General features: G+C 35.8%; 1 protein-coding gene across 1 annotated transcript in view; it reads left to right on the top strand.

Moving 5' to 3' along the window:
• The window catches only part of fgl1b (fibrinogen like 1B), a 209,261-nt gene that overhangs the window by 167,726 nt on the left and 27,279 nt on the right, over positions 1-14,256 (top strand). Inside the window, exons 3-4 of the mRNA XM_069892534.1 lie at positions 8,955-9,119; positions 10,135-10,213. Coding sequence (XP_069748635.1) covers positions 9,076-9,119; positions 10,135-10,213 — 123 coding nt within the window. The 5' untranslated portion in view covers positions 8,955-9,075. The remainder of the gene's footprint in view (positions 1-8,954; positions 9,120-10,134; positions 10,214-14,256) is intronic.

Below are 14,256 nucleotides of genomic sequence, written 5' to 3' on the forward strand. Positions count from 1 at the left end.
ATGAAATTACACAAAGTTCTCTCTTCTGTTATAATGAAATTCCACAATGTACTCTGTTCTGTTATCATGAAATTCCACAAAGTTCTCTCTTCTGTTATCATGAAATTCCACAAAGTACTCTCTTCTTTTATTATGAAATTCCACAAAATACTCTCTTCTGTTATCATGAAATTCCAAAAAGTACTCTCTTCTGTTTTCATGAAATTCCATAAAGTGCTCTCTTCTGTCATCATGAAATTCCACAAAGTACTCTCTTCTGTTATCATGAAATTCCTCAAAGCCGTATCTTCTGTTGTTATGAAATTCCACAAAGTTCTCTCTTCTGTTATAATGACATTCCACAAAGTTCTCTCTTCTGTTATCATGAAATTCCACAAAGTGCTCTCTTCTGTCATCATGAAATTCCACAAAGTACTCTCTTCTGTTATCATGAAATTCCTCAAAGCCGTATCTTCTGTTGTTATGAAATTCCACAAAGTTCTCTCTTCTGTTATAATGACATTCCACAAGTACTCTCTTCTGTTATTATGAAATTCCACTGTCCTCTCTTCTGTTATCATGAAATTCCACAAATTTTTCTCTTCTGGTATTATGAAATTCAACAGAGTACTCTGTTCTGTTATTTTGAAATTCCAGACTGGACTCTTTTCTGTTAGCATGAAATTCCACAAAGTACTCTCTTCTGTTCTCATGAAATTCCACAAAGTTCTCTCTTTTGTAATCATGAAATTCCCCAAAGTCCTATCTTCTGTTATAATGAAATTCCACAAAGAACACTCTTCTGTTATCATGAAATTCCACAAAGTCCTCTCTTCTGTTTTTATGAAATTCCACAAAGTACTCTCTTCTGTTATCATGAAATTCCATAAATTTCTCACTTCTGTTATCATAAAATTCCACAAAGTACTCTGCTCTGTTATCATGAAATTCCACAGTTTTCCCTTCTGTTATTATGAAATTCGACAAAGTACTCTCTTCTGTTATCATGAAATTCCACAAAGTTCTCTCTTTTGTAATCATGAAATTCCCCAAAGTCCTATCTTCTGTTATAATGAAATTCCACAAAGAACTCTCTTCTGTTATCATGAAATTCCACAAAGTCCTCTCTTCTGTTTTTATGAAATTCCACAAAGTACTCTCTTCTGTTATCATGAAATTCCATAAATTTCTCACTTCTGTTATCATAAAATTCCACAAAGTACTCTGCTCGGTTATCATGAAATTCCACAGCTTTCCCTTCTGTTATTATGAAATTCGACAAAGTACTCTCTTCTGTTATCATGAAATTCCACAAAGTACTCTCTTCTGTTATCATGAAATTCCACAAAGTACTCTCTTATGTTATCATGAAATTCCAGAAAGTACTCTCTTTTGTTATCATGAAATTCCACAAAGTTCTCTCTTCTGTTTTCATGAAATTCCACAACTACTCTCTTCTGTTATCATGAAATTTCACAACGTTCTCTCTTCTGTTGTCATGAAATTCCACAAAGTACTCTCTTCTGTTATTATTAAATTGCACAAAGTACTCTCTTCTGTTATCATGAAATTCCAGAATGTACTCTCTTCTGTTTTCATGAAATTCCACAAAGTACTCTCTTCTGTTATCATGAAATACCACAACTACTCTCTTCTGTTATCATGAAGTTCCACAAACTACTCTCTTCTGTTATCATGAAATTCCAGAATGTACTCTCTTCTGTTATCATGAAATTCCACAAAGTACTCTCTTATGTTATCATGAAATTCCAGAAACTACTCTCTTTTGTTATCATGAAATTCCACAAAGTTCTCTCTTCTGTTTTCATGAAATTCCAGAAAGTACTCTCTTTTGTTATCATGAAATTCCAAAAAGTACTCTCTTCTGCTTTCATGAAATTCCACAAAGTACTCTCTTCTGTTATCATGAAATTCCACAACTACTCTCTTCTGTTATCATGAAATTCCACAAAGTACTCTCTTCTGTTATCATGAAATTCCACAAGGTACTCTCTTCTTTTTTCATGAAATTCCACAAAATTCTCTCTTCTGTTCTCATGAAATTCCACAAAGTATTCTCTTCTGTTATCATGAAATTCCACAAAGTATTTTCTTCTGTTCTCATGAAATTCCACATAGTACTCTCTTCTGTTATTTTGTAATTCCACAATGTTCTCTCTTCTGTTATTATGAAATTCCACAAAGTTCTCTCTTCTGTTATTATGAAATTTCACAAAGTTCTCTCTTGTGTTATTATGAAATTTCACAAACTTCTCTCTTCTCTTATTATGAAATTCCACAAAGTCCTCTCTTCTGTTATTATGAAATTCCACAAACTTCTCTCTTCTCTTATCATGAAATTCCACAAAGTTCTCTCTTCTGTTATGAAATTCCACAAAGTTCTCTCTTCTGTTATCATGAAATTCCACAAAGTTCTCTCTTCTGTTATCATGACATTCCACAAAGTACTCTCTTCTTTTATTATGAAATTCCACAAAATACTCTCTTCTGTTATCATGAAATTCCAAAAAGTACTCTCTTCTGTTTTCATGAAATTCCATAAAGTGCTCTCTTCTGTCATCATGAAATTCCACAAAGTACTCTCTTCTGTTATCATGAAATTCCTCAAAGCCGTATCTTCTGTTGTTATGAAATTCCACAAAGTTCTCTCTTCTGTTATAATGACATTCCACAAAGTTCTCTCTTCTGTTATCATGAAATTCCACAAAGTACTCTCTTTTGTTATCATGAAATTCCACAAAGTTCTCTCTTCTGTTATCATGAAATTCCACAAAGTTCTCTCTTCTGTTATAATGAAATTCCACAAAGTACTCTCTTCTGTTATCATGAAATTCCACAGTCCTCTCTTCTGTTATCATGAAATTCCACAAAGTCCTCTCTTCTGTTATCATGTAATTCCACAACTACTCTCTTCTGTTATCATGAAATTCCACAAACTACTCTCTTCTGTTATCATGAAATTCCACAAAGTACACTCTGTTATCATGAAATTCCACGAAGTCCTCTATTCTGTTATTATGAAATTCCACAATTTTCTCTTCTGTTATTATGAAATTCGACAAAGTACTCTCTTCTGTTATCATGAAATTCCACAAGGTACTCTCTTCTTTTATCATGAAATTCCACAAAATTCTCTGTTCTGTTCTCATGAAATTCCACAAAGTATTCTCTTCTGTTATCATGAAATTCCACAAAGTATTTTCTTCTGTTATCATGAAATTCCACATAGTACTCTCTTCTGTTATTTTGTAATTCCACAATGTTCTCTCTTCTGTTATTATGAAATTCCACAAAGTTCTCTCTTATGTTATCATGAAATTCCACAAAGTACTCTCTTCTGTTATTATGAAAATCCACAAAGTACTCTCTTATGTTATCATGAAATTCCACAAAGTACTCTCTTTTGTTATCATGAAATTCCACAAAGTTCTCTCTTCTGTTATCATGAAATTCCACAAAGTTCTCTCTTCTGTTATAATGAAATTCCACAAAGTACTCTCTTCTGTTATCATGAAATTCCACAGTCCTCTCTTCTGTTATCATGAAATTCCACAAAGTCCTCTCTTCTGTTATCATGTAATTCCACAACTACTCTCTTCTGTTATCATGAAATTCCACAAACTACTCTCTTCTGTTATCATGAAATTCCACAAAGTACACTCTGTTATCATGAAATTCCACGAAGTCCTCTATTCTGTTATTATGAAATTCCACAATTTTCTCTTCTGTTATTATGAAATTCGACAAAGTACTCTCTTCTGTTATCATGAAATTCCACAAGGTACTCTCTTCTTTTTTCATGAAATTCCACAAAATTCTCTCTTCTGTTCTCATGAAATTCCACAAAGTATTCTCTTCTGTTATCATGAAATTCCACAAAGTATTTTCTTCTGTTCTCATGAAATTCCACATAGTACTCTCTTCTGTTATTTTGTAATTCCACAATGTTCTCTCTTCTGTTATTATGAAATTCCACAAAGTTCTCTCTTCTGTTATTATGAAATTTCACAAAGTTCTCTCTTGTGTTATTATGAAATTTCACAAACTTCTCTCTTCTCTTATTATGAAATTCCACAAAGTCCTCTCTTCTGTTATTATGAAATTCCACAAACTTCTCTCTTCTCTTATCATGAAATTCCACAAAGTTCTCTCTTCTGTTATGAAATTCCACAAAGTTCTCTCTTCTGTTATCATGAAATTCCACAAAGTTCTCTCTTCTGTTATCATTAAATTCCACAAAGTTTTCTCTTCTGTTATCATGAAATTCCACAAACTACTCTCTTCTGTTATTATGAAATTCCACAAAGTACTCTCTTCTGTTATCATGAAATTCCAGAATGTACTCTCTTCTGTTATCATGAAATTCCACAAAGTGCTCTCTTCTGTTATTATAAATTCAACAAAGTACTCTCTTCTGTTATCATGAAATTCCTCAAAGCCGTATCTTCTGTTATTATGAAATTACACAAAGTTCTCTCTTCTGTTATAATGAAATTCCACAAAGTACTCTCTTCTGTTTTCATGAAATTCCACAGTGCTCTCTTCTGTTATCATGAAATTGCACACAGTTGTCTCTTCTGTTATGAAATTCCACAAAGTTCTCTCTTTTGTTATTAGGAAATTCCAGAAAGTACTCTCCTCTGTTATTATGAAATTCCAAAATGTACTCTCTTCTGTTATCATGAAATTCCACAAATTACTCTCTTCTGTTAATATGAAATTCCACAAAGTTCTCTCTTCTATAATTATGAAATTCCACAAAGTACTCTCTTCTGTTAATATGAAATTCCACAAAGTTCTCTCTTCTATAATTATGAAATTCCACAAAATACTCTCTTCTGTTATCAAGAAATTACACAAAGTACTCTCTTGTGCTATCATGTAAATCCTCAGTCCTGTATTCTATTATTATGAAATTCCACAAAGTTTTCTCTTCTGATATTATGAAATTCCACAAAGTACACTCTTCTGTTATCATGAAATTCCACAAAGTACTCTCTTCTTTTATCATGAAATTCCACAAAGTCCTCTCTTTTGATATTATGAAATTCCACAAAGTACTCTCTTCTGTTATCATGAAATTCCACAGAGCCGTACCTTCTGTTATTATGAAATTCCACAAAGTCCTATCTTCTCTTATCATGAAATTCCACAAATTACTCTCTTCTGTTAATATGAAATTCCACAAAGTTCTCTCTTCTATAATTATGAAATTCCACAAAGTACTCCCTTCTGTTATCATGAAATTCCACACAGTTGTCTCTTCTGTTATTAAGTTCCACAAAGTTCTCTCTTCTATTGTTATCAAATTCCACAAAGTTCTCTCTTCTGTTATTGTGAAATTCCACAAAGTTCTCTCTTTTGTAATCATGAAATTCCCCAAAGTCCTATCTTCTGTTATAATGAAATTCCACAAAGAACTCTCTTCTGTTATCATGAAATTCCAAAAAGTATTCTCTTCTGTTATGATGAAATTCCATAAATTTCTCACTTCTGTTATCATGAAATTCCACAAAGTACTCTGCTCTGTTATCATGAAATTCCACAGTTTTCCCTTCTGTTATTATGAAATTCGACAAAGTACTCTCTTCTGTTAGCATGAAATTCCACAAAGTTCTCTCTTCTGTTATCATTAAATTCCACAAAGTTTTCTCTTCTGTTATCATGAAATTCCACAAAGTACTCTCTTCTTTTATTATGAAATTCCACAAAGTACTCTCTTCTGTTATCATGAAATTCCAAAAAGTACTCTCTTCTGTTTTCATGAAATTCCATAAAGTACTCTCTTCTGTTATCATGAAATACCACAAAGAACTCTCTTCTGTTATCATGAAGTTCCACAAACTACTCTGTTCTGTTATCATGAAATTCCACAAAGTTCTCTCTTCTGTTATTATGAAATTCCACAAAGTTCTCTCTTCTGTTCTTATGAAATTCCACAAATTACTCTCTTCTGTTATTATGAAATTCCACAATGTACTCTGTTCTGTTATCATGAAATTCCACAAAGTTCTCTCTTCTGTTATCATGAAATTCCACAAAGTACTCTCTTCTTTTATTATGAAATTCCACAAAGTACTCTCTTCTGTTATCATGAAATTCCAAAAAGTACTCTCTTCTGTTTTCATGAAATTCCATAAAGTGCTCTCTTCTGTCATCATGAAATTCCACAAAGTACTCTCTTCTGTTATCATGAAATTCCTCAAAGCCGTATCTTCTGTTGTTATGAAATTCCGCAAAGTTCTCTCTTCTGTTATAATGACATTCCACAAAGTTCTCTCTTCTGTTATCATGAAATTCCACAAAGTGCTCTCTTCTGTCATCATGAAATTCCACAAAGTACTCTCTTCTGTTATCATGAAATTCCTCAAAGCCGTATCTTCTGTTGTTATGAAATTCCACAAAGTTCTCTCTTCTGTTATAATGACATTCCACAAGTACTCTCTTCTGTTATCATGAAATTCCACTGTCCTCTCTTCTGTTATCATGAAATTCCACAAATTTTTCTCTTCTGGTATTATGAAATTCAACAGAGTACTCTGTTCTGTTATTTTGAAATTCCAGACTGGACTCTTTTCTGTTAGCATGAAATTCCACAAAGTACTCTCTTCTGTTCTCATGAAATTCCACAAAGTTCTCTCTTTTGTAATCATGAAATTCCCCAAAGTCCTATCTTCTGTTATAATGAAATTCCACAAAGAACACTCTTCTGTTATCATGAAATTCCACAAAGTCCTCTCTTCTGTTTTTATGAAATTCCACAAAGTACTCTCTTCTGTTATCATGAAATTCCATAAATTTCTCACTTCTGTTATCATAAAATTCCACAAAGTACTCTGCTGTGTTATCATGAAATTCCACAGTTTTCCCTTCTGTTATTATGAAATTCGACAAAGTACTCTCTTCTGTTATCATGAAATTCCACAAAGTTCTCTCTTTTGTAATCATGAAATTCCCCAAAGTCCTCTCTTCTGTTTTTATGAAATTCCACAAAGTACTCTCTTCTGTTATCATGAAATTCCATAAATTTCTCACTTCTGTTATCATAAAATTCCACAAAGTACTCTGCTCGGTTATCATGAAATTCCACAGTTTTCCCTTCTGTTATTATGAAATTCGACAAAGTACTCTCTTCTGTTATCATGAAATTCCACAAAGTACTCTCTTCTGTTATCATGAAATTCCACAAAGTACTCTCTTATGTTATCATGAAATTCCAGAAAGTACTCTCTTTTGTTATCATGAAATTCCACAAAGTTCTCTCTTCTGTTTTCATGAAATTCCACAAAGTACTCTCTTCTGTTATCATGAAATTTCACAACGTTCTCTCTTCTGTTGTCATGAAATTCCACAAAGTACTCTCTTCTGTTATTATTAAATTGCACAAAGTACTCTCTTCTGTTATCATGAAATTCCAGAATGTACTCTCTTCTGTTTTCATGAAATTCCACAAAGTACTCTCTTCTGTTATCATGAAATACCACAACTACTCTCTTCTGTTATCATGAAGTTCCACAAACTACTCTCTTCTGTTATCATGAAATTCCAGAATGTACTCTCTTCTGTTATCATGAAATTCCACAAAGTACTCTCTTATGTTATCATGAAATTCCAGAAAGTACTCTCTTTTGTTATCATGAAATTCCACAAAGTTCTCTCTTCTGTTTTCATGAAATTCCAGAAAGTACTCTCTTTTGTTATCATGAAATTCCAAAAAGTACTCTCTTCTGCTTTCATGAAATTCCACAAAGTACTCTCTTCTGTTATCATGAAATTCCACAACTACTCTCTTCTGTTATCATGAAATTCCACAAAGTACTCTCTTCTGTTATTATGAAAATCCACAAAGTACTCTCTTATGTTATCATGAAATTCCACAAAGTACTCTCTTTTGTTATCATGAAATTCCACAAAGTTCTCTCTTCTGTTATCATGAAATTCTGCAAAGTTCTCTCTTCTGTTATAATGAAATTCCACAAAGTACTCTCTTCTGTTATCATGAAATTCCACAGTCCTCTCTTCTGTTATCATGAAATTCCACAAAGTCCTCTCTTCTGTTATCATGTAATTCCACAACTACTCTCTTCTGTTATCATGAAATTCCACAAACTACTCTCTTCTGTTATCATGAAATTCCACAAAGTACACTCTGTTATCATGAAATTCCACGAAGTCCTCTATTCTGTTATTATGAAATTCCACAATTTTCTCTTCTGTTATTATGAAATTCGACAAAGTACTCTCTTCTGTTATCATGAAATTCCACAAGGTACTCTCTTCTTTTATCATGAAATTCCACAAAATTCTCTGTTCTGTTCTCATGAAATTCCACAAAGTATTCTCTTCTGTTATCATGAAATTCCACAAAGTATTTTCTTCTGTTATCATGAAATTCCACATAGTACTCTCTTCTGTTATTTTGTAATTCCACAATGTTCTCTCTTCTGTTATTATGAAATTCCACAAAGTTCTCTCTTCTGTTATTATGAAATTTCACAAAGTTCTCTCTTGTGTTATTATGAAATTTCACAAACTTCTCTCTTCTCTTATTATGAAATTCCACAAAGTCCTCTCTTCTGTTATTATGAAATTCCACAAACTTCTCTCTTCTCTTATCATGAAATTCCACAAAGTTCTCTCTTCTGTTATGAAATTCCACAAAGTTCTCTCTTCTGTTGTTGTGAAATTAGAACTTTACTTTTAGATAATTTAATTTTAATTCCAAAAATTTGAAATTTTGCTTATGGAAGGTGGGAAGAAAAAAATTCTTCCTAAAATGTATTCGTTATTACAGAATAAAACACTTAATTTAGGTTTACGTCAGTCTAGATTAAGGTGGGAAAATCAAAGTCAGTGCTGTATTGGTCCCCGTTCTGATCTCATTGCCCCGCTCTCTCCCTGGAGCCCTTTATTATTCCCAACACTGATTCCACTGCCCTGCTTTTTTCCAACAGCTCTGTATCAGTCCCTGCAAGCTTTCCGACTGAATTTTAAAAAGTGATTGACAAAGGAGTCTACAAAGAATTCACTTTTTTCCAACGTTTATTGGAAAAACCGTGCATTACATGGAAGTAAATGACAACAGTCATGCTGTTGTACCATCGTAACTTAGAAAAATCGTAAGTCAGACCTCTATATATACATATAAATGACTATGATATGAAAAGTAGGTGGGTGGATTTGTAAGTTTGCACATAACACCAATATTAAGAGGACAGTGTCGTGGGCTATCAAAGAATACAAGATGTAGATCGTTTACAGATATTGGCAGAGAAATGGCAGATGCAGTTTAATCCAATGTGAGGTGCTGGACTTTGGGAGGTTAAATATAATCGGAACATATTACAGTTTACAAACTGGAGGCAAACAAGAAGCCACATAAAGTAGTTGCTCCAAATGTTGTTATGCAGTCTCTCGACCAGCATGAGAAAATAATCAATAATGTGCTAATTGTTATATTTTTATTGTTTCAAATAAATTTTAGTGAAATGTGAATCATCAGGCAAGTCTTGACATCAACACATAGTGTTCCACACTACTCCCACTGACTAAACTCCTTTCAAAACTATGATGAAGGATGAAGAATACAGCAGTTTCTACAGTGCAATTTACAGTCACCACCATGATCATTTTATTGTATTAGCATAAAATCTTACCAGCCTTCATGACTTCAGTTTCAAAACTGGCTGTGGTGGAACTTGCTTCCTGGCCCAGTCCTTTTTCAATTTAATTGTGAACTATTTCTTTACATTGTGCATAATATCAGATTTTCTCATGATCTTCATATAAAAGAGAGCAATTCATAGGTCCAGTGGCAGGAAATGGATTTGAACCAAGTTTCCCATATCTAGACACCTATGAGTTCTCTCATTGCAGACACTTATCAAGAGTATACATTGGCAGCCTGATACCCCAGCAGAAATCTGACATTATCGCCATGGAGACGGTTTTCATTCCTTTGAATGGAGAGGAAAGTTTAGTAGAACTTGCAGGGTGGGACTGACAATCTTGGTTTTAGGCAGCAGGTTGAAAATCTACACACTGACTATTCAGAGAGATGTCAGAGGGCATTGCCACACCATGATCTTTTAGTGATTTAAAAGTTTTTCATAATTGAAATATATTTCCTTTTAGGTACTCCACGCTGGATGCCAAGATTTTGCTGATTTTTCTACTTTTCTTGGATCAAAGTTTAGCAGGACACAGAGACCCGGTATGTGTGTTCAAATATGACAAGTTGTTTTTAAAACATGAGCTTTTTCTGATTTCACATAAAAGGTATTTTAAGTTGTAGATGAATTAGCATCATAGCAGATTATTTTATTATTGTCTTCAAGATGTAGATATTAAACTGCAAGAAAAGGAGAATGAGGAAACAAATGGTAAAACTAAACAAAAATGGGAACAAGATTTAAATATAAAGATAAAAAAGGAAACATGGGAGAAGTTATGCTCTGGAACGATGAGAAATACAATAAACACGAGGTTACGTATGATACAATATAACTGGATACACAGGCTATACATTACACCTCAAAAGTTAAATAAATGGGACCCAACAGTATCTGACAGATGTTTTCGATGTAAAAAAGAAATGGGAACAACAATTCATGCAATCTGGACATGTGAGAAAGTAGAAAAATTTTGGGAAGATCTAAACCAGATATTAAATAAAATTACAGAAAACAATATACCAAAAAATCCATAGATCTTCCTCCTAGGTAACATAAAAAACAAAGAATTTGGAATTGATTTGGATGGTGCACGAGAAAGATTTGTTAAGATAGCTCTAGCCGTAGCAAAAAAATGTATTATGTCAACCTGGAAATTGGAAGATAATTTGAAAATACAACAATGGTATATAGAAATTAATAAATGTATTCCATTAGAAAAAATAACATATAGTTTAAGAAATAATATTGAAATATTTGAACAAATATGGGAGCCTTACATGAAACACAATAGAGAAAACCTACTGGGGACATTCACTACCTAAATTAACGAAAGGAAAAGGAAATGAAAAGAATTGACTCAGTGGAATTTCTTGTTTATTTTTATTGAATGACAACATTGTTTGACTGGTTTAATGTATCCTAGATTTTGTACTTTAAATGGATGGGGGGGAGGCAGGGAGGGTTGGATGGGAGGAGGGGGGGGGGGAGAAAATGACACTGTATATATTTGAAAAGGAAAATGTATGTATCATGGTCAATGTGGTTTATGGTGTGAAAAATAAAAAATTTTTTAAAAAAAGATGTAGATGTTCCAGGCAAGGTAAAAGTAATTGACAATCTTTGGCTGCCCTTAAAATCATAAAATGTTCCATTACTGTCACATAAAGCTACTTTTAGGATGTAACATACATGAAATTCGTTAACTTTGCCAACCATAAGGAAGACAGAGAGTTGCCAATTTGTCCTCACAGATATGAGGCCCCAGTGAGGAACAAACTCGTAGCCCTTGGTTTACAAGACCAGAACCTCAGTACTTGTAGTGCTTGTAGTAGTACTTGCTCCAGTAATATTGACGTTAAAGATTACACCAACATTCTAGTTCTGTTGTGTCAGGAGCTCTAGGATTTTAACACATCTGTCACAAAGTGATAATTATACATTTCCAAATCTAGATGATTCATCAACTCAAAGATAACATGATGCTGTTTTCATGCACTCTCTGCCTTTTCCCTTTTAGTGACAGAGATTCTGTTGAAACCTTGGCGTTATTCCATCCTTTGGACAAAATGAACTACAGTAACTTGGCAATGATATTGGAAAGAGTGGGGGGGTGGTGTTTGTGATAGAGAGGATAAAATCCACATGGAATACTTTGTCCTGAATACTTACTTATTAAGTTTGTTAAGAGCTGTTACAGCTGGACTCCTCCAGATTGATTTGGAAAATTCTTCCTGGCTGTGATTTGTGCCTTTATGTCAGCCTGCCTTTGGTATTTTGGTAAGTTTCGATCTTTGGAAAGCTGGCAGGGTAGAAGTCATATCCGTGGCCACCGTCGGTCATGGTTGACCATGGGTACTGCTCCTCTGATAGTCACTGTGGAGTGGCCTCTTCAGGGCACAAGCCAGGGCAAAGTTGATATGGACATCTGTCTGTTGCCCATGCAGTGGGGCCCCTTCTCCATACTAATGAAGGGTCCAAGGAACGACAAAAGTCGATACAGTTTCGAGCCAGCAGCATCGCAGGAGTTGCCGTGCTGGTGCTTGGAACAGCAGTCAGCTGCCTTCGGGACTCGGACTCCAGATTTTTCTTCGGGGCTTACTCCCAAAACCTTTCGCGTGAGCAGGTTTAGCCATAAGGCAGCAGAGTTTTGAAATCAGAGTTTCCTTTCTCCTAGATGAGTTACCATCTGTGGTTTACGAGCCCCATCTGCCCGGAGCAACTGGTTTCAAGGAGCCAGTGGCCCACCTTTTCCCCATATCCTGTCAGTGAGGACAGCTCTGCCGGGCATAAGAACTATGTGATACAGGAAGGCCAGGAGTTGGCTTTGGCTGTCAGAGACTGTTTGAAATGCACGCCATCAAGAGCATTTGTGCAGCAGTGGGAGTTCTTTTCCACTATCACCCTTCAGCTATGACAACAGATTATTACATGTAGCAATTCTATCTAGCATATTTTCCCAAGAATATGAGTAAGTACTTGCCCATACCACATGCAGCATCTTCCAACTATTCCTGTTGGGAAAGAGATCCATGAGGATCAGAGCCAGAACCAGGCTGAGGAACAGCTTCTCCCCATGGGCAGTGAGAATGGCGAATGATGGCTAAAACAACTCTCTGTGACTTCATTATTTATTAAGAATATATGTACATGCAAATGTAGTGATGTATACGTATTGTTTGTCTTGTATGTGTGTTATGTCTGTACATGTATTTTGCACTGTTCTGCACCATAGCCCAGAGAATGCTGTTTGGTCAGGTTATACTGGTACAATCAGATGACAAATGAATTTGAACTTGATCTTGAGATGTTACGTGTTGAAATTTCCAATGGTCTTGAATGATAGGTTTTTCAGTAAAGATCTTGAATAGAAAGGGTTGGACAAGTAATCGAGATAGGAGTTGAAAGGAACAGCCTGAACTTCAGTGATTCTAGTGATTGATGACAAGTGTGAAATGTAGTGCACGTCAAAAGAACCAAAGGCTTGTTGATCCAAACCAAGGCTTTTATTAACTAAAAGATTAGAGCATATCGCATGTAGGTCGACCAGTCCAGAATGACCTGGTCTGGCTAGGAGCAATCCTTTAAGACCTGCCAGTAGGTGTGGCTACACTCTCAGCCAATCACAGTCATCCTACACTACCATCTATACATATGTACATATACACATTGGTGATAAAATCTGTACTATCACATTCACCCCATTTTTTGAGAACCGACCCCAGGGTGGATGGAGGTTAGGGGCTGTACCGGTCAAGTGGTCTGACCATCCGGCGTGACCGCTGTGGCGCCAGAATTGGGGTCGCTGGAGTCGTGTCACCGGCAGCGTGCACCCATAGAGTGCAGCCACTGCTTCGCTCAATTCCCCAATGGCGTTGTCGACAGTCTGGCCTGAGCTGGTGGGGTGGTGCTGGTCCCTCTGTTCAAGCACATGACCTGGGGGAGAAGGAATAGGGGGAGGTTGGGTTAAAGGCACTGCTGTGCCTGATCTGGCTTGGGCTAGGTCCCTTACCGAGACTGTGTCCTCCTGTCCATCCGGGTACTCAACGTAGGCATAATACGGATTCACATGGAGCTGAGTCACTCGGTCAACCAAGGGGTCATTCTTAGAGTACCGGACGTGGCATCGTTAAAGGACTGGATCGGGAACCGTGAGCCATGCCGGTAAGGTTGTACCCGACTCGGATTTCCTCAGGAAAGAGAACATCCTTTCATGGGGGGTGGCATTAATCGCGGTGCATAGGAGGGAGCGGATGGAGTATAGGGCACTAGTGAGCACATCCTGCCAGTGAGAGGTGGGGAGACCTTTGGACTGGAGGGCAAGCATAACTGCTTTCCAGACAGTGGCATTCTCTCTTTCGACTTGCCCATTACAGCGTGGGTTATAGCTGGTAGTCCTGCTTGAAGCAATACCACGCTCCAGAAGGTACTGCCGCAGATCCGCGCTCATAAACGAGGACCCCTGTCACTGAGGATGTAACTGGGGTACCCAAAGATAGCGAAGATGCTGTGCAGGGCCTGTATAACTGAGGAGGCAGTCATGTCCAAGCAGGGCACACCGAATGGGAAGCGGGAGTACTCATCG

The sequence above is a fragment of the Narcine bancroftii genome, chromosome 7 (genome assembly GCF_036971445.1).
Source record: "Narcine bancroftii isolate sNarBan1 chromosome 7, sNarBan1.hap1, whole genome shotgun sequence".
Classification (NCBI taxonomy): Eukaryota; Metazoa; Chordata; class Chondrichthyes; order Torpediniformes; family Narcinidae; genus Narcine; species Narcine bancroftii.